The sequence below is a fragment of the Salvelinus alpinus genome, chromosome 16 (assembly GCF_045679555.1).
Source record: "Salvelinus alpinus chromosome 16, SLU_Salpinus.1, whole genome shotgun sequence".
Lineage (NCBI taxonomy): Eukaryota > Metazoa > Chordata > Actinopteri > Salmoniformes > Salmonidae > Salvelinus > Salvelinus alpinus.
Window position 1 is genome coordinate 32,881,981 of NC_092101.1, and position 27,354 is coordinate 32,909,334.

The following is a 27,354-nucleotide window of genomic DNA, read 5'->3' on the forward strand; positions in this document are numbered from 1 at the left end:
ACTTTTTTTAATGTATGTGATTCATTTATCAAATAAACTGCTATTCAATGGAGGAATGCATTAAAAGTCATGTTTTTTTTCAGCCTCCCTCTTCATCCTCTTCAATGAGGGAACTGGAATCTAAAAACTTGCATCTCAGAAGGAAGTTAAGCTCAGTGGAGGAAGAAAGTGCTTCTGTGATGCAAGAAAACAGACAACTGATCATTGAATTGGAAGCAGTGAATCTCGAACTTGCCAGCTCCAAAACCAAAGTATTCCAGCTTATGCAATTTCGTACAACCTCTGCCATTATTAATGATTATAACGCTATTCATGCAGGCCTTTACAGAGGGCCCAAATAATTGTTACTAATGTTGGGTTTGGTTCTGCAGATGCTTAGCTTGAACTAAGACAAATTTGTTCACCTACAATGTTGACAGGTCCGGGTTCTGGGTTCCACCGTAGGGTCTAAGACTTCTAGTGTGTGTCATATGAAGGAGGAGATTCAGGGTATGGAGGCTGAGGTTGAGGCCCAAGGGAATGCACTCAGGTTGGTAGGAGAATACACATACACACACAGATACACCTTTGTGAATGCAGTTGTGCTAGATGTGTTGCCATGTTCATTGTAGAGATACAGAAAAGAGGCTGGAGGAGACTGAAGAGACATTGGTTATTAAGAGCAGACTAGTGGACCAGCTACAAGAGGAGCTGATAGCTGCTAGGGCTGAGTTAGAAAACAGGACTAATCAGGGGATAAGGTAAGCAGTGATTCTATTTTCTTTAACAATCCCCACTTACTATAAACATGGAATTCTCAAAACATTAAGAACACCTTCCTAATATTGAGTTGCACCCCCCCTTTTGCCTTCAGAACAGCCTCAGTTAGTCAGGGCATGGACTCTACAAGGTGTCGAAAGCGTTCCACAGGGATGCTGGCCCATGTTGACTCCAATGCTTCCCACAGTTGTCAAGTTGGCTGGATGTCCTTCGGGTGGTGTACCATTCTTGATACACACAGGAAACTGTTGAGCGTGAAAAACCCACCAGCGTTGCAGTTCTTGACACACACTGGTGCGCCTGGCACCTACTACCATACCCAGTTCAAAGGCACTTAAATCTTATGTCTTGTCCATTCACCCTCTAAATGGCACACATACACAATCCATGTCTCAAGGCTTAAAAATCCTTCTTTAACCTGTCTCCCCTTCATCTACACTGATTGAAGTGAATTTAACAGGTGACACAAGTAAGCGATCATAGCTTTCACCTGGCCAGTCTGCCATGGAAAGGACAGGTGTTCTTAATGTTTTGTACACTGTATGTATTACACATCACCTGATGACACCTCCTTGTACTAGTGCTTGTTTGTTAACCAAGATATACAGTTGAAGTCGGAAGTTTACATGCACCTTAGCCAAATACATTTAAACTCAGTTTTTCACAATTCCTGACATTTAATCCTAGTAAAAATTCCCTGTTTTAGGTCAGTTAGGATCACCACTTTATTTTAAGAATGTGAAATGTCAGACTAATAGAGTGATTTATTTCAGCTTTTATTTCTTTCATCACATTTCCAGTGGGTCAGAAGTTTACATACACTCAATTAGTATTTGGTAGTATTGCCTTTAAATTGTTTAACTTGGCTCAAACGTTTCGCCTTCCACAAGCTTCCCACAAGAAGTTGGGTGAATTTTGGCCCATTCCTCCTGACAGAGCTGGTGTAACTGAGTCAGGTTTGTAGGCCTCCTTGCTCGCACACACTTTTTCAGTTCTGCCCATACATTTTCTACAGGATTGAGGTCAGGCCTTTGTGATGGCCACTCCAATACATTTACTTTGTTGTCCTTAGGCCTTTTTGCTATAACTTTGGAAGTGTGCTTGGGGTCATTGTCCATTTGGAAGACCCATTTGCGACCAAGCTTCAACTTCCTGACTGATGTTGCTTCAATATATCCACAACATTTTCCTCCCTCATGATGCCATCTATTTTGTGAAGTGCACCAGTCCCTCCTGCAGCAAAACACCCCCACAACATGATGCTGGCACCCCCGTGCTTCACGGTTGGGATGGTGTTCTTCGGCTTGCAAGCCTCCCCCTTTTTCCTCCAAACATAACAATGGTCATTATGGCCAAACAGTTCTATTTTTGTTTCATCAGACCAGAGGACATTTCTCCAAAAAGTACGATCTTTGTCCCCATGTGCAGTTGCAAACCGTAGTCTGGCTTTTTTATGGCGGTTTTGGAGCAGTGGCTTCTTCCTTGCTGAGCGGCCTTTCAGGTTATGTCGATATAGGACTCGTTTTTACTGTGGATATAGATACTTTTGTACCCGTTTCCTCCAGCATCTTCACAAGGTCCTTTGCTGTTGTTCTGGGATTGATTTGCACTTTTCTCACCAAAGTACGTTCATCTCTAGCAGACCGAACGCGTCTCCTTCCTGAGCGGTATGACGGCTGCGTGGTCCCATGGCGTTTATACTTGCATACTATTGTTTGTACAGATGAACGTGGCACCTTCAGGCGTTTGGAAATTGCTCCCAAGGATGAACCAGACTTGTGGTGGTCTGCAATTCTTTTTCTGAGGTCTTGGCTGATTTCTTTTGATTTTCTCATGATGTCAAGCAAAGTGGCACTGAGTTTGAAGGTAGGCCTTGAAATACATCCACAGGTACACCTCCAATTGACTCAAAGTATGTCAATTAGCCTATCAGAAACTTCTAATGCCATGATGTCATTTTCTGGATTTTTCCAAGCTGTTTAAAGGCACAGTCAACTTAGTGTATGTAAACTTCTGACCTACTGGAATTGTGATACAGTGAGTTAAGTGAAATAATCTGTCTGTAAACAATTGTTGGAAAAATTACTTGTCATGCACAAAGTATATGTCCTAACTGACTTGCCAAAACTGTAGTTTGTTAACAATACATTTGTGGAGTGGTTGATACACTTAGATTGGAGTCATTAAAACGCGTTTATGTAAACTTCTGACTTCAACTGTATTTTCCATTCATCCCAAAGAGTTGAGCAACAGAGAAAGGAAGCTCTTGTAACTGCAGAGAGGCAGACATTGGCTCTCCGGAGTTACAAGGGAAATATGTCTGAGAAACTGAAGAAGGTATGGAATAAGATGAATGACGAGTCAAGCTATGTAAATGTATTTTAAGCCTGTTTGTTCAGAATAAATGCTTGTCAGGACATGGTGAAATGCGCTGCTTATGTTTAGACATTGAAGTCTTTGATTGTATAGCAACGGGATGCTGTGTTGTGGTCCATAGGTGTTGGACAACGAGGCCAGACTGAAGGAGGCTCTTATCCAGTGTGATAAAGAGAGAGTGGTGTGGGAGAGGAGGTGTCTTCAGCTAGAGCAGGACAAGACCGACATGAACCAGCTGATCGGGTTGGTACTCAAGTGTCTGCTCGTCATATCTTACTTATTAGTTTCTGAATCAACCTCTGAAAATGTGTTTTCAACTCAAATGGATTCATCTCTGTGGTTACACTTCACTTGAATCATCTGTGATGAGGAGGACAGTGTAAAAAGGACAGTTTTGTTTAAAACCATGATATGTGGATATGGTTGAGATTTGTTGTAGTGAGTAAAATACTAATACCACTGTGATGGACATACCTATCGTAATAGTAGTTGGGAATCTCTCTGACCAGCCAGTTGAAGGAAGAGTCGGTCAGAGCCAAGGCGGTGAGTGTAGAGAGCGCCACGTTGCGTTCTCGTCTGGAAGAGGCCTCTGTCCAGGCTGTGGAGCTGAAGAGAAGACTGAGTGACAGGGAGATAGTTGAGAAGGACATAGAGGTGTTGAGGAAGGAGTGTGGGGACCTACGCCACCTCACTACCAGCCAGGAGCAGAGACTGGAGCACTGTCAGAGAGAAGCACAGCAGAGCCAGGCTGAACAGGCCAGCCTAGAGGCCATCCTCAGCCTGCTGCATCTTAGAGAGGTGAGCCTAGCGCCATACTCCCTACTACACTCTCAAACTATACCCTCTGTGTATTGTCTATACATGCTATATTCTGTATGCTGTATGTGCCCCATAAAACCATAGTGCACCCTGCTTATTGCTAACTCAGCATACCCTCAACTCTGTTCCAGACAATGATGGTGGACAAAATGTACTATACTGTTATGTAAAAGTCACCTAAATATTTGTTATAGAGTGGAGGGGGATCACTCTGTGCTAAGCCTTGTCTGCCAGCTCCATTCTGTGATGTCCCCAAACTCAAGCCAGGTGATTTCCTTAGCTCACGTTTCAATACTATACATCGTATTGTAGTCTGTATACACTGAGTGTACAAAACACTATCATGCTCTTTCCATGACACGGGTGAATCCAGGTGAAAGCTATGATCCCTTATTGATGTCACTTGTTAAAGCCACTTCAATCAGTGTAGATGAAGGGGAGGAGACAGGTTAAAGAAGGATTTTTATGCCTTGAGACATGAATTGCGTATGTTTTCCATTTATTGTGAATGGGCAAGTGCCTTTTGAACAGGGTATGGTAGTAGGTGCCAGGCGCACCGGTTTGTGTCAAGAACTGGAATGCTGCTGGGTTTTTTATACTCAAGTTTCCTGTGTGTATCAAGAATGGTCCACCACCCAAAGGACATCCAGCCAACTTGACACAACTGTGGGATGCATTGGAGTCAACATGGGTCAGCTTTCGACATTGTGTGGAGTCCATGCCCTGACGAATTGAGGCTGTTCTGAGGGAAAAAGGGGGTGCAACTCAATATTAGGAAGGTCTTCCTAATGTTTTGTACACTCAATGAATAGCACATATCTAATCTCCCATCTCTAGGCCATGTATACAGTAGAGTATACATGGCTAACAATATCTCTCTTCCGTGCATGCTGTAACATTGTGGATACACATGAAAAATGCAAAGTATGTTTGTATCCTCCCAAAAAATGGTCTGTTTGTTTTTTGTGTCTACGGTGTGTCAGGGGAGCAGTACCAGCAGCTGCTGCCTGTGTTGCGTGCTGTGGAGCAGGAGAGAGCCAGGCAGGCAGCTCTAGCCCTGGACCTGCAGGAGAGACTAAGGCAGGCCCAGGAGGAGTTGACTGCCCTACAGAACAACATGAACCAGAGAGACCTCCAGCTACAGAAACTACATACAGAGCTGCAGGAGAGGACAGTACAAATTAACCAGCTGGAGAGAGAGGTAAGGATGGACACATGAATAGTGTACTGTAACACCATTTTTATTATGAGTGGTCTCAAATCAAGGAAGAAGGCTGTATCTCAAAGGAATCTGAGGAACATAATGTCACATACCAGGAGAAGTGAGCGTCTCCCTCACAGAATCAGAGCAATAAGGCCTTAAACCAGTGCCTGAAACGAAAGATAACACTTGTTGTATACAGTATGTATACAACAAGTCTGTCCCTAGAGGTGAAGTGTTGTATTGCAGTTAAGGAGGAAGAACGTCTGCCTGGCAACTACAGAGCAACAGTTGGAGAAGAAAGATGCAGGACTTTCACAGGCTGTAGAGAAGACCACTGAGTTGGAGCAGAACCTGCTGGTAATGATGACGTGCTCAACACACACTGAAAATAAATTGTGTTGTCACTATACATGTTGGGTCTGTCTAAATCCACAAGGATGTCTCCCTGCCTTTTGATTGAGACATACCCAGTTCTCTCTTTTAACTCACATACACGTCCTTTCACACACACACAGGCTATGTTATATTTAAGTGGGCTAGTTAGTTGATGAAGTCTCTGGTTTGAAACGTAGGAGAAGAGCAGCAGTATCCAGCACTTTAAAACCACTCTGGACTTGAAGAAGAGGGATTTCCAGCAGGAGTTGGAGGAGATTCAGAGAGTTGGCTCAGAGCAACGTAAGGAGCTACAGGATCAAATCAAAATGGTGAGAGGATACATGTATTGTATTCCTTTATTCACACTTGACTGTTCATAAAAGTCACCCAAGGTTACAATAAGCAATTCCATGAACTTTACATACTTTCAGTCTTAGAATAGTTATACATGAAAGCTGGAATCCGTATACTTGGTGAAACTGCCACGTCTGTTTGTAATGTTACTGCAAACAACGACCACTGTTTTCCTTCGCACATCATTGCCCATCGTACTTGTGATAGAACTGCAGAGTATGTACTGTGAAAATATTTTGCCACGATGCTGGATGCTCCTCTACTCCGTTTCATTGACAAAACAATAACAAATGCACTGGGAGTGAAGAGTGAAGTTTCACCTTATTCTGAATTTCAGCTTTAACGTAGTAGATGTTTTGGCACCTGCAAAGATACTTGTGTTTCCTGCTTGTTTCATGTGATTTTATGTCTGCCTGTCCTGTACAGTTGCACTCTCAGAAAGCAGAGCTGGAGAAAGGCTTCTCTTCAGCCCAGCATGAAAGACAGGAGGCCCAGCACAGAGCAGAGAGACTTCAGACCTCCCTCAACCAGCTCACGCATGCATGTCTGCCCATACACAACACACCTCACATTACCTTTACCTAGAGTGCATTCGGGAAGTATTCAGACCCCTTGACTTTTTCCACATTTTGTTACGTTACAGCCTTATTCTAAAACGGATTAAATATAATTTTTCCCTCATCAATCTAAACACAATAACACGTAATGACAAAGCGAAAGCAGGTTTTTTACATAAGTATTCAGACCCTTTCAAGTGCTATGAGACTTGAAATTGAGCTCAGGTGTGTCCTATTTCCATTGATCATCCTTGACATGTTTCTACAACTTGATTAGAGTCCACCTGTGGTAAATTCAATTGACTGCACATGATTTGGAAAGGCACACACCTGTCTATATAAGGTCCCACAGTTGACAGTGCATGTCAGAGCAAAAACCAAGCCACGAGGTCGAAGGTATTGTCCGTAGAGCTCCGAGACAGTATTGTGTCGAGGCACATATCTGGGGAAGGGTACCAAAACATTTCTGCAGCATTGAAGGTCCCCAAGAACACAGTGGCCTCCATCATTCTTAAATGGAAGAAGTTTGGAACCACCAAGACTTCCTAAAGCTGATTGCCCGGCCAAACTGAGCAATTGGGGGGGAAAGGGCCTTGGTCAGGGAGGTGACCAAGAACTCAATGGTCACTCTGACAGAGTTCCAGAGTTCCTCTGTGGAGATGGAAGAAACTTCCAGAAGTGCAACCATCTCTGCAGCACTCCACCAATCAGGCCTTTATGGTAGTGTGGCCAGATGGAAGCCACTCGTCAGTAAAAGGCACATGACAGCCCGCATGGAGTTTGCCAAAAGGCACCTAAAGGACTCTCAGACCATGAGAAACAAGATTGTCTGGTCTGATGAAACCAAGATTGAACTCTTTGGCCTCAATGCCAAGTGTCACGTCTGGAGGAAACCTGGCACCATCCCTATGGTGAAGCATGGTGGTGGCAGATGTTTTTCAGCTACAGGGACTAGGAGACTAGTCAGGATTGAGGGAAAGATAAACTGAGCAAAGTACAGAGAGATCCTTGATGAAAACCTGCTACAGAGCGCTCCAGACCTCAGACTGGAGCGAAGGTTCACTTTCCAACAGGACAACGACCCTAAGCACACAGCCAAGACAACGCAGGAGTGGCTTCGGGTCAAGTCTCAGAATGTCCTTGAGTGGCCCAGCCAGAGCCCAGACTTGAACCCCATCGAACATCTCTGGAGAGACCTGAAAATAGCTGGGCGGTGACTCTCCCCAACCAACCTGACAGAGCTTGAGAGGATCTGCAGAGAAGAATTGGAGAAAATACAGGTGTGCCAAGCTTGTAGCATCATACCCAAGAAGACTCAAGGCTGTAATCGCTGCCAAATGTGCTTCAACAAAGTACTGAATAAAGGGTCTGAATACTTATGTAAATGTAATGTTTCAGTTTATTTTTAATACATTTGCAAATATTTCTAAAAACCTGTTTTTGCTTTGTCATTATGGGGTATTGTGTGTAGATTGATGAGGGGGGGAAACGATTTTGTCAATTTTAGAATAAGGCTGTTACGTAACAAAATGTAAAAAGTCAAGGGGTCTGAATACTTTCCGAATGCACTGTAGATATTCACAGATTTATAAATCACACCCACGTCATTGAGTTTGACACAGAACGACACAGCTGGGCATCTCAGTATTAATCTGACTAGTGCTATAATCCTGTCACTTCCTAGGATACAGAGATGAGAGCCAATCAAGACCAGGAGGCCTTGAGAGCTCTCAGAGTGCAGGCAACAGAGTATACTACCAAGGTCAGTCCTTATGAAAACACATGCTATGGTAATTTAGTTATCAACTAAATCAGACTTTTTTTCCTGTATCGGTCCTGTTGCAGGTGAGGTTTTTGGAGACAGCCCTGACAACATGCCAGGATGAGTTGAGCGACTGTATGCAACAGATAAAGGGAGTGAAGGGACGCTACGAGAGAGAGCTGGAGACGAGCGCTAAAGAAGTAGAACATGAAGACCTTGCTTTAATTTCCTGTGAAACACTTACAACATTCCAGACACATTGTGTGATATCTGTGGGTGGGATGTTGTAGTCTGGTCCCAAATCTGTTTTTGCTCTCTTGCCAACTCCTTGTCACTTCTTCTCAAGCTGAGCATGACAATGTGTGGAATGACCATTCCATAAGGAGTGGACAGGAGAGCAGACTGCCACTGAGGAATTTGGGAACAATGTGAAGGATATTAGACCCCAAAAAATCTAGGATATGAGACAAAAATTAAATATATTTCTAACTTGTGAAGTGTATGGATGAAGACTAGTGAAGTTCAAACAGGCAGTTCCAGTGTTCTCTGTCCCCAGGTGGAGGCTCTGCAGGCGGAGATGAGGGGTAGCTCTCTGGTGTGTCAGAGCTCCAGTGAGCAGAACTTGCAGCTGCAGCACACCGTCCAGAGACAGCAGACCATGCTGCAGGAGAGCACCTCCCGTGTGGCAGAGCTAGAGGACAGACAGGCGCTGTTACTTGAGCAGGTAGACAGATAGATAGATACTTTACTGTCCTCAGAGAGGAAAATTATTTCCACAGCCTGTAAGTTACATACAACATAATGAGCAAACCAGCATCAGAGATTGAACATTAAATACAACACAGCAGTACATACAACATTACAGCTTTAATTGAACTCGGTGAATGAACAAATCGACTACTAGAGCGCGTGAGCTGCAGTTGTCATATCTAATGTACGAGTTTGAGATGCAATACAAATGTCCCTATTTTGAAACATTCTACATTGCTTTAACTGGTACAGTTCTTTATGTACAAAGCCAGCTTTTGTGGGCGAGCCTGAACTCCCTCTAAGGGCCCAGCAGGGTTAATAAATTGAGCTCATATCTGTTTATAACTGACTGTGCATGCTTGCTGCTCACTGTTCATGAGTGTTTTGAAAAGCCTAATTGTTTAGACAGATTCCTGTGTTCAAACTGATTACTTTCGGCTTGCAGGGGGTGACTATAGTGCAGGCCGATTTTGTTTCTTGAGCGGATGGTCGGGGGGCCGGAACATAATAATTTGTAGACTGCAATTTGACCACAAGAACAGATATAATATTTGACTAAAACATAATCATTTCAAACGTTGCTTACATTTGTATATGATCACGTGTCTCTATTATGCGTGGGAATACTTGAACAGATTTCCAAACTTAAAATCACTTGGAGCTGATTTCCTGGTGTTTTTACAGTATTTTATGTCCAACAATGATTTTAAAAAATGCTCAGAAAACTTGGGGGGGCAAATAAAACCACCGCCAGTTGGGGAACCCTGGTATAGTGGGTAAAAAGTAACTATTTGTTAAAATTTACAGTACAGTTTAGCAGACCATTTTATTATCACGGTTTGGAGGTGAGTTGAGAGGGTTCAATTCCCACACTGTGTGGTGTGTGCGTTCCTCCAGGTGGGACGCTTGGAGAAGGACCTGGAGAAAGAGAAGGTGTTAGCCTTCAAAGAGCTGAAGAGGAGAGACCAGAGAGCCCAGGAGGCCATAGAGGGACTGCAGGAGGCTAGTCAGCAGGCAGCGAGACATGAGAGAGAAGCCCTGCAACTCTCCAACTCTGTCACGTGAGACTTGTTTTTACTCCCTCTACTAGTCTTTAGTCATCTCGGCTCTAATCTATGCTACTCGACTCTACCCTAATCTATGTTACTGTACTCTACCAGGGTTCAAAACTGTGACAAACTCTTGCGTTTGAGTGTTTGACTTGGCAGTGTGACACCAATTTTTAGTTAGGCACTAGGGTGCCTGTTTTTTTTTTTTTTGCTGGTCACATTAGTTTTTCACCTCACTCAAGATTTAACCATGATTTGGTCAAACGGTAAAGTACATTATCCACATGATTCCTGCCCTGTGGCTGTGCCTGTTTTGCTGGGTCCTGCGGCTGTGCCTGTTTTGCTGGGGCCTACGGCTATGATGAGCGAGCCACTCCTTTCCCAGGGAACAAAATGCTCCTGGAGAAAAAAAGTGTTCCGATTTTTAAAATCCGATTGCTGGGGAAAAGCCAGCTCAGAGGTTCTCAGCTTTCTGTAGGTATAGTTTTTATTTCTGAACTCTCAATTTTGACCTCAATAGCAACTATTCTTCAACCAAGATATTTGATATGGCTTTGATACAGAGTGTGTGAAATATTGCGCATTGGCTATTGCAATTGCATAGGCATAATTGAGCTGTAGGCTACAACTGCAACGTTTTTTGGACTTGACATTTACTGTTAGATTAATACATGGCTGCCAGCATTGGGTATTATGTTTAGTGTTACCGATCAAGCTAATGTGTTTTGAGATTTTGCGTACTCAGGTGGTGAATTAGCCCCAAATAAATGAGCCTAGAATATTAGTGCACATGTAAAGATGTAGGCATGATTGTCTCTATTGAACAAAATACAATTCAGAACATTCTGGAGACCTATTCTAACAGTAAAATGTAACAACAATAGCTTATTTGTCAAACCAAAATTCATGACATTCACTGGATTAGGATGCAGAATATCTTAAATCATGCATTCTTTCATGGACATGTTAGATTAAACAAGTTTATTTATTTATGTATGTATTTATTACCGTCTCAGTAGTCTACACCTCTTAAAAGCACTTTGAATTACCTTTTATAAGATGATTACAAAGTTTTAAATTGTGAACTGGGAAAAATATTTGATTCAACCAAATCATGGGCTGGTGCCACCAACTGAAAAGTTAGTGGCACCAGTGCCACCAGGGGAACATGTTGGTCTGCTCTACTCTATACTACACTACTCTACTGCCAAGAACTGCACTTTACAACACTGCACACACACGACCGCTATTAAATGTATCATTTTGATTTACTCTACTGAGACAAGGCTGCTTGTTGTTCTTGAAAATGTTATAATACTGTAATAACAATTATAGCTACAATTACAAGTATAGCTTTTTACTAATGCTCAGACCCAACAGTAAAGCTTCATTCAAGAGTCGGTGGGTGGAAGTTCTATCAACATCTGACTTCCATCTCACCAAGTGATAAGTCTTGTCTTGTACTAATCAAGCTAGTTACTGATTGTACCAGTCTAGTGATTAGGAGACAAATGAAGCAAAGTCTCCTGCATGCCTGCAGTTAAATGTTCTCCTTCAACATTGAGCCTAATGTCTGGTTGAGTGTATAATGTCAGTTAGCTGCAGGGCTTGTGAAGCCAGTCTTATGACTTGTCTGATTATAACGCTCTGTACTCAGTATTTGTTGTTTGGCGACTGTGCTCTCTGTTAGGGGTATATAAGCAGTCTAGATAGCCCATCCCCAAAAGATCAACCGGAGAACAAACACACTATAGACCAGTAGAAGGAAAAGCTTAGAGTTGTTCCATCCTGACCAGCTCAGTACAGGCCAGGGAACCAGGACATGCAGAATATCACTTTTATACTTCTCCAGACATCCAAACCTTTTGTTATACTCACTTGGTTTCTGCGTTGCCAATTATCATTGTAATCAGTGCAAGCAACTTTAGGGTGACAGTTTACAGACATAGCGTGCCTAGTAGCCTTGTGCTCCTGTTGTTGAGGGCCAGGGTTTGTCTGTGTCCTGTCCTGCAGGCAGTTGTCAGAGGACATGAATAAGGTTCAGGGAGAGCTGAGTGAGCGAGAGCAGCAGATGCTGCTTATACGGAGAGACAGCGACACCAAGGCCTTACAGCTCTCTAAGATGGAGAAGATGCTAGCCGAGACTAGAGGAAAGCTGTACAAGAAGACAGAGTCTGGTACGGAAAGTAAAGGGCGGGACAACCGAGACAATATGGGTCTGTATCAATATCCTTACTTTAATTCACTGAGCTTCTTCTCTGAAATGCATGAGAACTGCATTGTTTTGGTTATATGGATACACTATCATAGAAGGATTCAAATGTACTCTTAGAAGAAGGTGGTACCTAGAACCGTAAAGGGTTCTTCAATTGTGTCCATAGGTTGGGAGAACCCTCTGAAAGGAACAATTTTTTTGTTCCAAGTAGAACCTTTTCACTAATACAAGGTTCTACGTCAGGGGTGGTCAAACTTTGGATCCGGCCTGTGAGCCCATTAAAACCCCACCCAAAATTATTTTGGGATTAACACTCCAGGCCAATCTTGAATGTCTAAAATGAAATAGAAAGTATGTAGAATTAGAATGGCCCTACATGCCTTTTTTTCTGGCCCGCAAATGGCTTTTGACGAACATTTTGAGAGAAAAGATCTGTGTGGCCCTCTCCTGAATTTTGAAATCCCAATGTGGCCCTTGAGCCAAAATAATTGCCCATCCCTGTTCTACGTGGAACCCTTACAGGATCCCTTACACCACTAACAGGTTCTAAGTACGTAGAACCTTTTTCACCATCAAAGGGTTCTACCTGGAACCAAAAAGTGTTCTCCTATGGGGACAAACGAAGAACCCTTTTTTCTAAGTGTAGTTATGTGACAGTGCATGTGCCCTTGATCATCAAATCAAATCAAGTTTATTTTATATAGCCCTTCATACATCAGCTAATATCTCGAAGTGCTGTACAGAAACCCAGCCTAAAACCCCAAACAGCAAGCAATGCAGGTGTAGAAGCACGGTGGCTAGGAAAAACTCCCTAGAAAGGCCAAAACCTAGGAAGAAACCTAGATAGGAACCAGGCTATGAGGGGTGGCCAGTCCTCTTCTGGCTGTGCCGGGTGGAGATTATAACAGAACTATGCCAAGATGTTCAAAATGTTCATAAGTGACAAGCATGGTCAAATAATAATCATTAATAATTTTCAGTTGGCTTTTCATAGCCGATCATTAAGAGTTGAAAATAGCAGGTCTGGGACAGGTGGCGGTTCCATATCCGCAGGCAGAACAGTTGAAACTGGAATAGCAGCAAGGCCAGGTGGACTGGGGACAGCAAGGAGTCATCATGCCCGGTAGTCCTGACGTATGGTCCTAGGGCTCAGGTCCTCCGAGAGAGAGAAAGAAAGAGAGAAGGAGAGAATTAGAGAGAGGCAAGATTTTCTAAATGTTCATAAATGACAAGCATGGTCAAATAATAATCAGGAATAAATATCAGTTGGCTTTTCATAGCCGATCATTAAGAGTTGAAAACAGCAGGTCTGGACAGGTAGGGGTTCCATAACCGCAGGCAGAACAGCTGAAACTGGAATAGCAGCAAGGCCAGGCGGACTGGGGACAGCAAGGAGTCATCATGCCCGGTTTGCCGTGACGTATGGTCCTAGGGCTCAGGTTCTCAGAGAAAGAGAAAGAAAGAGAGAACGAGAGAATTAGAGAGAGCATACTTAAATTCACACAGGACACTGGATAAGATAGGAGAAGTACTCCAGGTATAACCAACTGACCCTAGCCCCCCGACACATAAACTACTGCAGCATAAATACTGGAGGCTGAGACAGGAGGGGTCAGGAGACACTGTGGCCCTATCAGAAGAAACCCCCGGACAGGGCCAAACAGGAAGGATATGATTGATTGATTTAATTTATTGGATAATTATTGGGTAAGTATTAGGCTGCTCCAGATGCATACAACATAAAAAATCATCTAAAATAAAAAAAAATAAAGCCTGCAGGCTAATTTCCATTATGGTCCTCATGATTCTATAGTCAACTCGCTATCAAAAGTAGATACTTATATATTAATTAACATTACGGAGTAAGTAACTGTGTTCAAATCAAATTTTATTAGTCACATGCGACGAATACAACAGGTGGAGACCTTACAGTGAAATGCTTACAAACGAGCCCTTAACCGACAGTGCAGTTTCAAAAAATACAGATAAGAATAAGAGATAAAAGTAACAAGTAATTAAGGAGAGGCAGTAAAAATTAACAATATATACAGGGGGGTGCCGGTACAGAGTCAATGTGCGGGGGCACTGACTAGTTGAGGTAGTATGTACATGTAGGTAGAGTTATTAAAGTGACTATGCATAGATTACAACAGAGTGGAGGGGGGCAGGGGCAATGTGAATAGTCTGGGTAGCCATTTGACTAGATGTTCAGGAGGGCATAGCGGTATTTGTTATAAGCTTCCGGGTTAGAGTCCCGCTCCTGACCTCTTCTTTATTGATCTAGTCACTGGTGTTTCCTGCTTTAATTTTTGCTTGTAAGCAGGAATTAGGAGGATAGAATTTGATTTATACAAGTATTTACTTTTGATAGCAATTAACTTTACAGCGTGAGTAACTGTCTGTGTTCTGATGCTATCCCTGTGTATTATTGCAGCTTTTAGATCTTCTTTGTCTGAGCGTCTGTGTCTTTAGGGGCCACTTTCCAGGTCACAGATTAAGCAGAGTCCTTGATTTAAAATGCGCGTTCAGAATCTCGTCGAGGACTAGGCTTTATCTGGTGTTATCTCTCCCTCTGAGTGACTGTTTCTAACCTTGTTGTTCTCTGGGCCTTGTCCGGTTCAGTCCAGGATCTGGAGGAGAAGGTGCGTTTGACCAGGAAGGACAGGAGGAGCTCCCTCCACCGCACCCAGCTGCTGGAGAGCCAGATGAAGACGGTGAAGGGAGAGCTGGTGGACACACTGGACCACCTGCAGGAGCTACGAGACCGGCTGAGATGCTCACAGGCCAACGCAGAGCAGCGCAAAGTTGACATGGAGAAACTGCAAGCAGGGATGAGGTGAGAGAGCCCCAAATGCAAACAGTCCTGTCCGTTGGCCTCATCTTGTGTTCCTACAGATGAGTTGGGCAGAAGCCCCTTCATCCCTCTCCCAAGTCATTTAGTTACCGAGGCTCCATTTGGTACCTGGTACTTTGGCCTCCCACTTCACTCCTTTTCAACAATGGGGCCATAACACCTCAAGCTTGAAGCTTGACGACAAAGCTGAATCCAAATACTTTTTTATTTGTAAAAATGTATATTGCCTCAAAGTAATGTTAAAATAATTACTGTATCTGTCGTTAAAATTTGTACTGCTTCCAAATTATTTGAGGTACTTATCTACTTTGCTTTTGCGGGCGCCGAAGACGTGGATGTCGATTATGGCAGCCCCCCGCACCTCTGATTCAGAGGGGTTGGGTTCATTGCGGAAGACACATTTCAGTTGAATACATTCAATTGGACAACTGACTAGGTATCCCCCTTTTACTCAGTTCTTTTGTGACTTGATTTTCATTGGGGGTTGATAAACACTGTGAACTTATTTCAGCTCCTATTCCCAGCACTTCTTACCCTGTCTGGGTTGTGTGGGAACTTGGAGCCAAACCAGAGTGTAAATTATTACCAAAGGACTGTAATACAAGCCAATGGGAAAGAAGCAAAAATATGATGACCATGGTTCTCTGTTTTTAACTTGTGTAAAATTAGATAAACGCTGTGTTGCTTCTGTGGTGTTCTATTGTCAAGGGTTGTCCAAGGTTATGTGCTTAAAGTAATTTTCCAGGGGACAAAGACTGAACACCCCCCACACCCCCGGTTGTCATACATCACTTGGAGGCAATTGTCACCGGTTGTGGGGAATCTGTTGCTGCTGTTTTTCAAACACACTTTCTGTGACGCAGCAGCAGCCCATACAGATTGTGTAACAAAGTTTAACTGGTGCTACTTGTCTTTTTATAAGGTAGACTATAGGCTATCGACATTACGTCCTTGCCTGCCCTCCAGTTCCAGTTCATACATTATGAAAAGAAAACATTAATATCATGCCAGTTTTATTGGGGGATTTTCCATGTGTATCCCTAGGATCATGTCTTTCATATTGTTTCATGAAACTATCTTTCAGATGCTTTGTTTCAATTGAAAATATTTGAGTGCCAAGATGTGGCTGTGACCCCACTCTCTGAGAGTGTTTCAGGGGGAGTTGGGATATGCAAAAAAACACATTTCCAATTCACACATGCGTATTAATACACACTTGTACATGAAACGGGGGAAATATAATCATCCTAATTATTATTATTAGTGGGGCTTGCGAAGTAAGAGTCCCCACTTTTTAAAGGTGCAATATGTCAGCCTAATTTCAGTTTATGCGACAAAACAAGTAGTCATTGTGTAGAGAATCATTGTACCATCTAAATAGCTTTGAAATATATTTTTCATAACAAAAAAGATTGTATTTTCAGAAGTTTGAAGCTATTGTACAAAACTGAAAGTAAACGCAAAATCAAACTTAAGAAGGGGAAGCATAGAAATGGCGCACGTAGAACAGATCTACTGCTTCGTAGACTTGCTTTCAACAGAATGACAGATCTATAATGCACATTTCTATGTGCATTTGGTCGGGTCGCCCAAAAAGTTACATATTGCAGCTTTAAATCACTAACATTCTTCTGACTTTTATTATTTACAAAGCTACTCCTACACCGTTTTTAAAGCTTGGAACGCCATTCAAACTTTAAAACATGCATATCGGTCTGGAATATTGTGCTTGATATCTTTTATACTTTTTAAACTATTAAGCTACTTCTCTGCTAATCAAATCTGATGTTGGTACAAAAATATCTGCTACCAATCTAACAATACAGCTGTCTTAAAATACAGTTCATGCGGTTATTACTATCACGGTTTCATAACATTAAATGCATTATGAAATAATGACATAAAAAAAGCTTGTTAATGGAAATTCCAAAGCCCAAAATAGTGAACATTCAATTGCCAAAACATTTAAATATTCCATTGTCTCTGCCAGGTCCACATTGGGTAGATGTCAATAGGAAATTACTGTGAAATAATACAACATTTCAGTTGTGTATATTACTTAGTTTTTATTTGATTACTTTATCATTTTTCATTGCCTTAGTCATTTAATCTCTGTTCAGGCAGTAGCAGCCTGACAGCATTATCTCTGTAGCCTACTCCCCATACTGTTCTGTCTAGTCATCCTATTTAGCTAGGCTAGCTGCAGAGCTGTCTAGTTCTTCAAAGAAGATCAAGTATACTTTCACGAACTGTCTATCCCTCTTTCTCGTCGGTGTCTTATGTACATTCCTCTCTCATGCGGTCTATGCAGTCTGTGTGTATCTAACCTACGTAGCAGGTGTAAAAGTGTATACATCTCTGTGGGGTTGTGGCTGTGGTAACTAGTCACGACCTTGCCTGAGCCCCCAAAAAACTGGCGCAGTGGATTATGGATGAATGGAATTCAAGTAATTGAACAGACGTCGGTCAATTAGTTGTTTAATAATCTGGAGAAAAATCGAAATGTTGGTTAATCGCTCAGCACTACATCTTGGTCTACTTATCTGCTGTTCAAATCTGGACTCGGAACATAATTATCTCCAATCAAAAGTTACAGATGTTTGTCGGAGTTTAGAGGAACTAGCTCTCATTTCATAATTGAGCAGCCCAAACGGAGCTGTTGCTATGGATACTTAACACACGCAGAGGAGCACGTGGCAGCACAGGCAAAAAGTGACGAGGGTGAAGAGGGCAAGGCAGCCAAGGCAACAGTGCATCGTCCTACTTCTCAGGATCTTGCCCCGTGCTCTAAATAACTAAACAGACTATTTTGCCTGTCTGTAAAGAGCGAAGCTGTCTCCGTTCACTCGCTTAATATTTCACCCGATCACTTCTCATTGCTCTTCTTTCAGTTTTCACACGCAACAACTGTAGTTTAGACACTAACCACAACTACTGAACCACATACCTACTTACCACAACCACACAACTACTGACCACAACTACTGACCACAACCGCAAAATGACTGACCACAACTACTGAACCACGCAACTACTACCAAATCTTCTGACCACAACTACTGACCACAATGAACCACACCATTTAATGACCACAACCACACAACTACTGCCCTCAACTATTTACGACAACCACAAAACTACCCACCAACAGAACAGTAATTGTAACTCTTGAACCAATCAAGCTAGAGATACCAAATCAACTTTCACATGTCCAGGCTATCCTATCAACCAACCAATCTTTTAATCTACCCACTTTTTCAACAATATCCAGTCACCACCATTATTACGGAAGACTATACCAGTACTGTAACTTATTTCAAAACCATACATAGTGTACTTTAAAACAAGCAAGCAAGCACACCACATTTTTCTTTCAGGACATGTACTTTTCAGTGTTAGCTTAAAGAGGTTATGTATTCGATTGAACTACAGCTAGTTATCAGGTTAACATGCAAACCTTTTCTGTACATAGTTCTTCAATTACCATTTTTTTTTAAAGAGCTGTCATCACTATTTTATTTATTTCACCTTTATTTAACCAGGTAGGCAAATTGAGAACACGTTCTCATTTACAATTGCGACCTGGCCAAGATAAAGCAAAGCAGTTCGACACATACAACAACACATAGTTACACATGGAGTAAAACAAACATACAGTCAATAATACAGTGAAAAATAAGTCTATATACAATGTGAGCAAGTGAGGTGAGATAAGGGAGGTGAAGGCAAACAAAATATATATATAAATAAATAAAAATATAAAAAGGCCATGGTGGCGAAGTAAATACAATATAGCAAGTAAAAAAATAAAAAAAAACACTGGAATGGTTGGTTTGCAGTGGAAGAAAGTATAAAGTAGAGATAGAAATAATGGGGTGCAAAGGAGCAAAATAAATAAATAAATACAGTAGGTAAAGAGGTAGTTGTTTGGGCTAAATTATAGATGGGCTATGTACAGGTGCAGTAATCTATGAGCTGCTCTGACAGCTGGTGCTTAAAATAGGGAGAGAAACTAGATGCACCATCATATTTATTTTCCAAAATAATAGCCTAAAACTTTAATCATTACATCATCAACTAAACTCAAACTTAATTTACACTGAACATTTTACAAAACTAAATTATTGTGCATCTAAAGTGCATTCGGAAAGTATTCAGACCCCTTCCCTTTTTCCACATTTTGTTACTTTACAGCCTTATTCTAAAATGGATTTAAAAATATATATATATCAACCATATTTACATAAGTATTCAGACCCTTTGCTATGAGACTTGAAATTGAGCTCAGGTACATCATGTTTCCATTGATTATCCTTGATGTTTCTACAACTTGATTGGAGTCCACTTGTGGTAAATTCAATTGATAAGGCCACACAGTTGACAGTGCATGTCAGAGCAATACCAAGCCATGAGGTCGAAGGAATTGTCCGTAGAGCTCCGAGACGACGTTTGTGTCGATGCACAGACCTGTGGAAGTGTAGCAAAAAAATCTGCAGCATTGATGGTCCCCAAGGACACTCCAGCATTCTAAAATGGAAGAAGTTTGGAACCACCAAGACTCTTCCTAGAGCTGGCCGCCTGGCCAAGCTGAGCAATCGAGGGAGAAGTGCCTTGGGTTCTTGGTCACTTCCCTGACCAATGGCCACTCTCTAACAGAGCTCCAGAGTTCCTCTGTGGAGATGGGAGAACCTTCCAGAAGGACAACCATCTCTGCAGCACTCCACCAGTCATGCTTTAATGGTAGACTGGCCAGACAGAAGCCAGTCCTCAGTAAAAGGCACATGACAGCCCGCTTGGAGTTTGCCAAAAGGCACCTAAAGGACTCTGAATGACTATGAGAAAAAAAGATTCTCTGGTCTTATGAAACCAAGATTGAACTCTTTGGCCTTAATTCCAAGCATCACATCTGGAGGAAACCTGGCAACATCCCTATGGTGAAGCATGGTGGCCTACGGTGAAGCATGGTGTTGGCAGCATCGTGTTGTGAGGATGTTTTTCACTAGCAGGGGCTGGGAGACTAGTCAGGATCGAGGGCAAATATGAACGGAGCAAAGAACAGAAAGATCCTTGATGAACCTGCTCAGGATCTGACTGGAGTGAAGGTTCACCATCCAACAGGACAATGACCCTAAGCACAGAGCCAAGACAACGCAGGAGTGGCTTTGGGACAAGTCTCAGAATGTCCTTGAGTGGCCCAGCCAGAGCCTGGACTTTAACCCGATTGAACATCTCTGGAGAGACCTGTAAATAGCTGTGCAGCGACGCTCCCCATCCAACCTGACGTCTTGAGAGGATCTGCAGAGAAGAATGGGAGAAACTCCCCAAATACAGGTGTGCCAAGCTTGTAGCGTCATACCCAAGAACACTCAAGGCTGTTGAAGCACCTTTGGCAGAAATTACAAAGTACTGAGTAAATGGTCTGAATACTTATGTAAATGTGATATTTCAGTTTATCTTTATAAATGTCCTAATACTTTACGAATTCACTGTATTTATCTGAAACCCACAGCATGAATGGTTGAGTTGCTTTGCTTTCCTGAGAGTGTTGTCCACGTGATCCTTCCTTTTATTCACATCTTCTGACAGAAGATCACTTTTTTATGTCGTTCTGCTTTCAGTTCACGTGCAGAAACTGTAGTAAAGACATTTTTATGATCTAACTGCCCCACAATCCAGAGTAATACGGTTGATATAGTAGTCTATAAAAGTAATCAGACCAATTATTTAACTTTTACTATATGTAACTGCTTTGCTTTAAATAGTAAATAAACTGTTTAAAACCTCCTTCCATTACCACGGAAATACTTTTTAAAGAGCTAATGGGCGGCAGGTAGCCTATTGGTTAGAGCGTTGGGACAGTAACCCAGATCCGGCAAAGTGAAAAGTCTGATGTGCCCTTGAGCAAGTCACTTAACCCTAATTTGCTGCAGGGGCACCTTATTACTATAGCTGACCCTGTAAAACAATACTTTTCATTGCACCTACCCAGTGTAAGGGACAATTAAAAACATAAATATACAATTGAAGTCGGAAGTTTACATACACTTAGGTTGGAGTTATTAAAACTCGTTTTTCAACCACTCCACAAATTTCTTGTTAACAAACTATAGTTTTGGCAAGTCCGTTAGGACATCTACTTTGTGCATGACACAAGTAATTTTTCCAACAATTGTTTACAGTCAGATTATTTTACTTAACTCACTGTATAACAATTCCAGTGGGTCAGAAGTTTACATACACTAAGTTGATTGTGCCTTTTAAACAGCTTGGAAAATTCCAGAAAATGATGTCATAGCTTTAGAAGCTTCTGATAGGCTAATTGACATAATTTCAGTCAATTGGTGGTGTACCTGTGGATGTATTTCAAGGCCTACCTTCAGTGCCACTTTGCTTGACATCATGGGAAAATCAAAAGAAATCAGCCAAGACCTCAGAAAATAATTGTAGGCCTCCACAAGTCTGGTTCATCCTTGGGAGCAATTTCCAAACTCCTGAAGGTACCATGTTCATCTGTACAAACAACAGTATGCAAGTATAAACACCATGGGACCACACAGCCGTCATACCACTCAGGAAGGAGACGCGTTCTGTCTCCTAGAGATGAACGTACTTTGGTGCAAATCAATTCCAGAACAACAGCGAAAGGACCTTGTGAAGATGCTGGAGGAAACGGGTACAAAAGTATCTATATCCACAGTAAAACGAGTCCAATATCGACATATCCTGAAAGGCCGTTCAGCAAGGAAAAAGCCACAGCTCCAAAACCGGCATAAAAAAGCCAGATTACGGTTTGCAACTGCACATGGGGACAAAGATCATACTTTTTGGAGAAATGTCCTCTGGTCTGATGAAACAAAAATAGAACTGTTTGGCCATAATGACCATCCCAACCGTGAAGGATGGGGGTGGCAGCATCATGTTGTGGGGGTGCTTTGCTACAGGAGGGACTGGTGCACTTCACAAAATAGGTAGCTTCATGAGGTAGGAAAATAATGGATATATTGAAGCAACATCTCAAGACATCAGTCAGGAAGTTAAAGCTTGGTCACAAATGGGTCTTCCATTTTTATATATATATATACATCCTGTCAAGTTTTAAAACACCTACTCATTCAAGGGTTTTTCTTTATTTTTACTATTTTCTACATTGTAGAATAATAGTGAAGACATCAAAACTATGAAATAACACGCATGGAATCATGTAGTAACCAAAAAAGTGTCAAACAAATCAAAATATATTTTATATTTGAGATTCTTCAAAATAGCCACCCTTTGCCTTGATGACAGCTTTGAACACACTTGGCATTCTCTCAACCAGCTTCACCTGGAATGCTTTTCCAATAGTCTTGAAGGAGTTCCCACATATGCTGAGCAATTGTTGGATGCTTTTCCTTCACTCTGCCGTCCGACTCATCCCAAACCATCTCAATTTGATTGAGGTCGGAATTGTGGAGACCAGGTCATCTGATGCAGCACTCCATCTCCTTCTTGGTCAAATAGCCCTTACTCAGCCTCCTCCATACTTTACGGTGGGAAATACACATGCGGCGATCACCCGTTCACCCACTCCTCGTCTCACGAAGACACGGCGGTTGGAACCAAAAATCTCCCATTTGGACTCCAGACCAAAGAACAAATTTCCACCGGTCTAATGTCCATTGCTCGTGTTTCTTGGCCCAAGCAAGTCTCTTCTTATTTGTGTCGTTTTTAGTAGTGGTTTCTTTGCAGAAATTTGACAATGAAGGCCTGATTCACATAGTCTCCTCTGAACAGTTGATGTTGAGATGTCCATTACTTGAATTTATTTGGGCTGCAATTCCTGAGGCTGGTAACTCTAATGAACTTGTCCTCTGCAGCAGAGGTAACCCTGGGTCTTCCATTCCTGTGGTGGTCCTCATGAGAGCCAGTTTCATCATAGCGCTTGATGGTTTTTGCGACTGCACTTGAAACTTTCAAAGTTCTTGAAATGTTCCGTATTGACTGACCTTCATGTCTTAAAGTAATGATGGATTTTCTTTTCTCTTAGATGGCGCCGACAGAGACGGTCGCCTCACTTCGAGTCCTTAAGTGTTATTACATACAGCCGGGAACTATTGGATATAAGAGCAACGTCAATTTACAAACCTTACGACCCAAGAAAACGACTTTCCTGAAGCACATCCTCTGTTCGGACTACCACCCAGGACATTGGATCTAATCCCAGAGGCCAACCCAAAACAAAGTCGCCGCAGAAAGGGGTAAATGGAGCGGCCTCCTGGTCAGAATTCGAAGGCGTGCACACCACCCACCACTTCTGCGTATATTACTCGCCAATGTCCAGTCTCTAGACTACAAGGTGGATGAAATTAGGGCAAGTGTTGCCATCCAGAGAGACATCAGAGATTGTAATGTAACATTCTCTGTTTCATGTAAACACGGCTCTCTCGGAATATGTTGTCGGTGTCGATACAGCCACCGGGTTTCTTCATGCGTTGCGCCAACAAAATAAACATCTCTCTGGGAAGAAGGGTGGAGGTGTGTGCTTCATGATTTAAGACTCATGGTGTAATACAAGAACTCAAGTCCTTTTTTTCACTTGGCCTAGAATTCCTTACAATCAAATTCCGCCCACATTATCTCCCAAGAGAACTCTCTTTGATTATAGTCACAGCCGTGTATATCCCCCCCCAAGCAAACACCACGACGGTCCTCAAGGAACTTCACTGGGCTCTATGTAAACTGGAAACCATATATCTTGAGGCTGCATTTATTGTAGTTGGGGATTTTAACAAAGAAAATTTGAGAACAAGGCTACCTAAATTCTATCAGCACGTTGACTGTAGCACACGTGCGGTCAATACACTGGACCACTGCTACTCTAACTTCTGGGATGCATACAAGGCCCTCCCCCGCCCTCCCTTCGGCAAATCCGACCACGACTCCATTTTGCTCCTACCGTCCTACAGGCAGACACTCAAACAGGAAGTACACATGCTAAGGACTTTTCAACGCTGGTCTGACCAATCAGAATCCACACTTCAAGATTGTTTTGATCACGCGAACTGGGAAATGTTCCAGAGAAGCCTCAGAAAATAACGTTGATTTATACGCTGACTCTGTGAGTGAGTTTATAAGGAAGTGCGTTGGAGATGTTGTACCCACTGTGACTATTAAAACCTACCCTAACTAGAAACCGTGGATAGATGGCGGCATTCGCGCTAAACACCGCATTCAACCATGGAAAGATGACGAGGAATATGGCCGAATATTAACAGTGTAGTTATTCCCTTCGCAAGGCAATCAAACAAGCGAAATGTCGGTATAGGGACAAAGTGGAGTCGCAATTCAACGGCTCCGACACGAGATGTATGTGGCAGGGTCTACATGAAATTATGGACTACAATAAGAAAACCAGCCACGTCACGGATACCGACATCTTGCTTCCAGACAAACTAAACACCATTGCCTGCTTTGAGGATAATACAGTGCCGCCTACCAAGGACTGCGGGCCCCCCCTCTCCTTTTCCATGGCTGATGTAAGACATTTAAACCCGTTAGCCCTCGCAAGGCTGCCAGCCCAGATGGCATCCCTAGCCGCGTCCTCAGAGCATGCGCAGAGCAGCTGGCTGGTGTGTTTACGGACATATTCAATCAATCCCTATCCCAGTCTGCTGTTCCCACATGCTTCAAGATGGCCACCATTGTTCCTGTTCCCAAGAAAGCTAAGGTAACTGAGCTAAACGACTATCGCCCCGTAGCACTCACTTCTGTAATCATGACGTTCTTTGAGAGACTAGTCAAGGATCATATCACCTCCACCCTACCTGACACCCTAGACCCACTCCAATTTGCTTACCGCCTCAATAGGTCCACAGATGACGCAATCGCAATCACACTGCCCTAACCCATCTGGACAAGAGGAATACCTATGTAAGAATGCTGTTAATCGACTACAGCTCAGCATTTAACACCATAGTACCCTCCAAACTCGTCATTAAGCTTGAGACCCTGGGTCTCAACCCCGCCCTGTGCAACTGGGTCCTGGACTTTCTGACGGGACGCCCCCAGGTGGTGAGGGTAGGAAACTTCTCCACCCTGCTGATCCTCAACACTGGGGCCCCACAAGGGTGCGTTCTCAGCCCTCTCCTGTACTCCTTGTTCACCCATGACTGCGTGGCCATGCACGCCTCCAACTCAATCAAGTTTGTAGAAGACACTACAGTGGTAAGCTTGATCACCAACAGCGACGAGACGGCCTACAGGGAGGAGGTGAGGGCCCTCGGAGTGTGGTGTCAGGAAAATAACCTCTCACTCAATGTCAATAAAACAAAGGAGATGATCGTGGACTTCAGGAAACAGCAGAGGGAGCACCCCCCTATCCACATCGACGGGACAGTAGTGGAGAAGGTGAAAAGTTTTAAGTTCCTTGGCGTACACATCACGGACAAACTGAATTGGTCCACCCACACAGACAGTGTGGTGAAAAAGGCGCAGCAGCGCCTCTTCAACCTCAGGAGGCTGAAGAAATTTGGCTTGTCACCAAAAACACTCACAAACTTTTACAGGTGCACAATCGAGAGCATCCTGTCGGGCTGTATCACCGCCTGGTACGGCAACTTCTCCGCCCACATCCGTAAGGCTCTCCAGAGGTTAGTGAGGTCTGCACAACGCATCACCGGGGGCAAACTACCTGCCCTCCAGGACACCTACACCACCCGATGTCACAGGAAGGCCAAAAAGACAATCAAGGACAACAACCACCCGAGCCACTGCCTGTTCACACCACTATCATCCAGAGGGCGAGGTCAGTACAGGTGCATCAAAGCTGGGACCGAGAGCCTGAAAAACAGCTTCTATCTCAAGGCCATCAGACTGTTAAACAGCCATCACTAACATTGAGTGGCTGCTGCCAACATACTGACTCAAATCTTTAGCCACTTAATAATTAAAAATTGGATGTAATCAATGCATCACTAGTCACTTTAAACAATGCCACTTTATATAATGTTTACATACCCTACATTACTCATCTCATATGTATATACTGTACTCTATACCATCTACTGCATCTTGCCTATGCCGTTCGGCCATCGCTCATCCATATATTTATATGTACATTCATTCATTTACACTTGTGTGTGTATAAGGTAGTTGTTGTGAATTTGTTAGATTACTTGTTAGATATTACTGCATGGTCGGAACTAAAAGCACAAGCATTTCGCTACACTCGCATTAACATCTGCTAACCATGTGTATGTGACCAATAAAATTTGATTTGAACTTCACAGATCTTCTTTGTAAAGGGTTTAAACACTGTTTCCCATGCATAAGCAATTAATGAACACGCACCGGAGGAACGGTCGTTAAGACACTAACAGCTTACAGACGGTAGGCAATTAAGTTCACAGTTATGAAAACTTGGGGCACTAAAGAGGCCTTTCTACTGACTCTGTAAAAACACCAAAAGAAAGATTCCCAGGGTCCCTGCTCATCTGCGTGAATGTGCCTTAGGCATGCTGCAAGGAGGCATGAGTACTGCAGATGTGGCCAGGGCAATAAATTGCAATGTCTGTACTGTGAGACGCCTAAGACAGTCCTACAGGGAAACAGGATGGACAGCTGATCGTCCTCGCAGTGGCAGACTACCTGTAACAACACTTGCACAGGATCGGTACATCCGAACATCACACCTGCGGGACAGGTACAGGATGGCAACAACAACTGCCCGAGTTACACCAGGGACGCACAATTCCTCCATCAGTGCTCAGACTGTCTGCAATAGGCTGAGAGAGGCTGGACTGAGGACACTTTGACACTTTGACACTGAGGACAGACATCACCGGCAACAACGTCGCCTATGGGCACAAACCCACCGTCACTGGACCAGACAGGACTGACAAAATGTGCTTTTCACAGACGAGTCGTGGTTTTGTCTCACCAGGGGTGATGGTCGGATTCGCGTTTATCGTCGAAGGAATGAGCGTTACACCGAGGCCTGTACTCTGTAGCGGGATCGATTTGGAGGTGGAGGGTCCATCATGGTCTGTGGCGGTGTGTTGCAGCATCATTAAACTGAGCTTGTTGTCATTGCAGGCAATCTCAATGCTGAGCATTACAGGGAAGACATCCTTCTCCCTCATGTGGTACCCTTCCTGCAGGCTCATCCTGACATGACCCTCCAGCATGACAATGCCACCAGCCATACTGCTCGTTCTGTTCGTGATTTCCTGCAAGACAGGAATGTCAGTGTTCTGCCATGGCCAGCGAAGAGCCCGGATCTCAATCCCATTGAGCACGTCTG

General features: G+C 43.1%; 1 protein-coding gene across 8 annotated transcripts in view; it reads left to right on the top strand.

The window, feature by feature from the left end:
- LOC139541372 (coiled-coil domain-containing protein 18-like) overlaps nucleotides 1-27,354 on the top strand; it is a 41,411-nt gene that overhangs the window by 464 nt on the left and 13,593 nt on the right. For 2 of the 8 annotated variants that reach the window (XM_071345966.1, XM_071345965.1), the window contains exons 3-19: nucleotides 84-251; nucleotides 420-529; nucleotides 612-740; nucleotides 3,000-3,096; nucleotides 3,257-3,378; nucleotides 3,645-3,933; nucleotides 4,149-4,221; nucleotides 4,938-5,155; nucleotides 5,405-5,515; nucleotides 5,731-5,862; nucleotides 6,314-6,427; nucleotides 8,129-8,206; nucleotides 8,290-8,406; nucleotides 8,763-8,930; nucleotides 9,854-10,017; nucleotides 12,019-12,221; nucleotides 14,843-15,056. In XM_071345966.1, the coding sequence (XP_071202067.1) occupies nucleotides 84-251; nucleotides 420-529; nucleotides 612-740; nucleotides 3,000-3,096; nucleotides 3,257-3,378; nucleotides 3,645-3,933; nucleotides 4,149-4,221; nucleotides 4,938-5,155; nucleotides 5,405-5,515; nucleotides 5,731-5,862; nucleotides 6,314-6,427; nucleotides 8,129-8,206; nucleotides 8,290-8,406; nucleotides 8,763-8,930; nucleotides 9,854-10,017; nucleotides 12,019-12,221; nucleotides 14,843-15,056 (2,507 nt within the window). Of the gene's footprint in view, nucleotides 1-83; nucleotides 252-419; nucleotides 530-611; nucleotides 741-2,999; nucleotides 3,097-3,256; nucleotides 3,379-3,644; nucleotides 3,934-4,148; nucleotides 4,222-4,937; nucleotides 5,156-5,404; nucleotides 5,516-5,730; nucleotides 5,863-6,313; nucleotides 6,428-8,128; nucleotides 8,207-8,289; nucleotides 8,407-8,762; nucleotides 8,931-9,853; nucleotides 10,018-12,018; nucleotides 12,222-14,842; nucleotides 15,057-23,100; nucleotides 23,582-27,354 lie in introns of those variants that run through there. The other 6 variants (XM_071345968.1, XM_071345970.1, XM_071345963.1 and 3 more) reach the window with 5 other exon arrangements.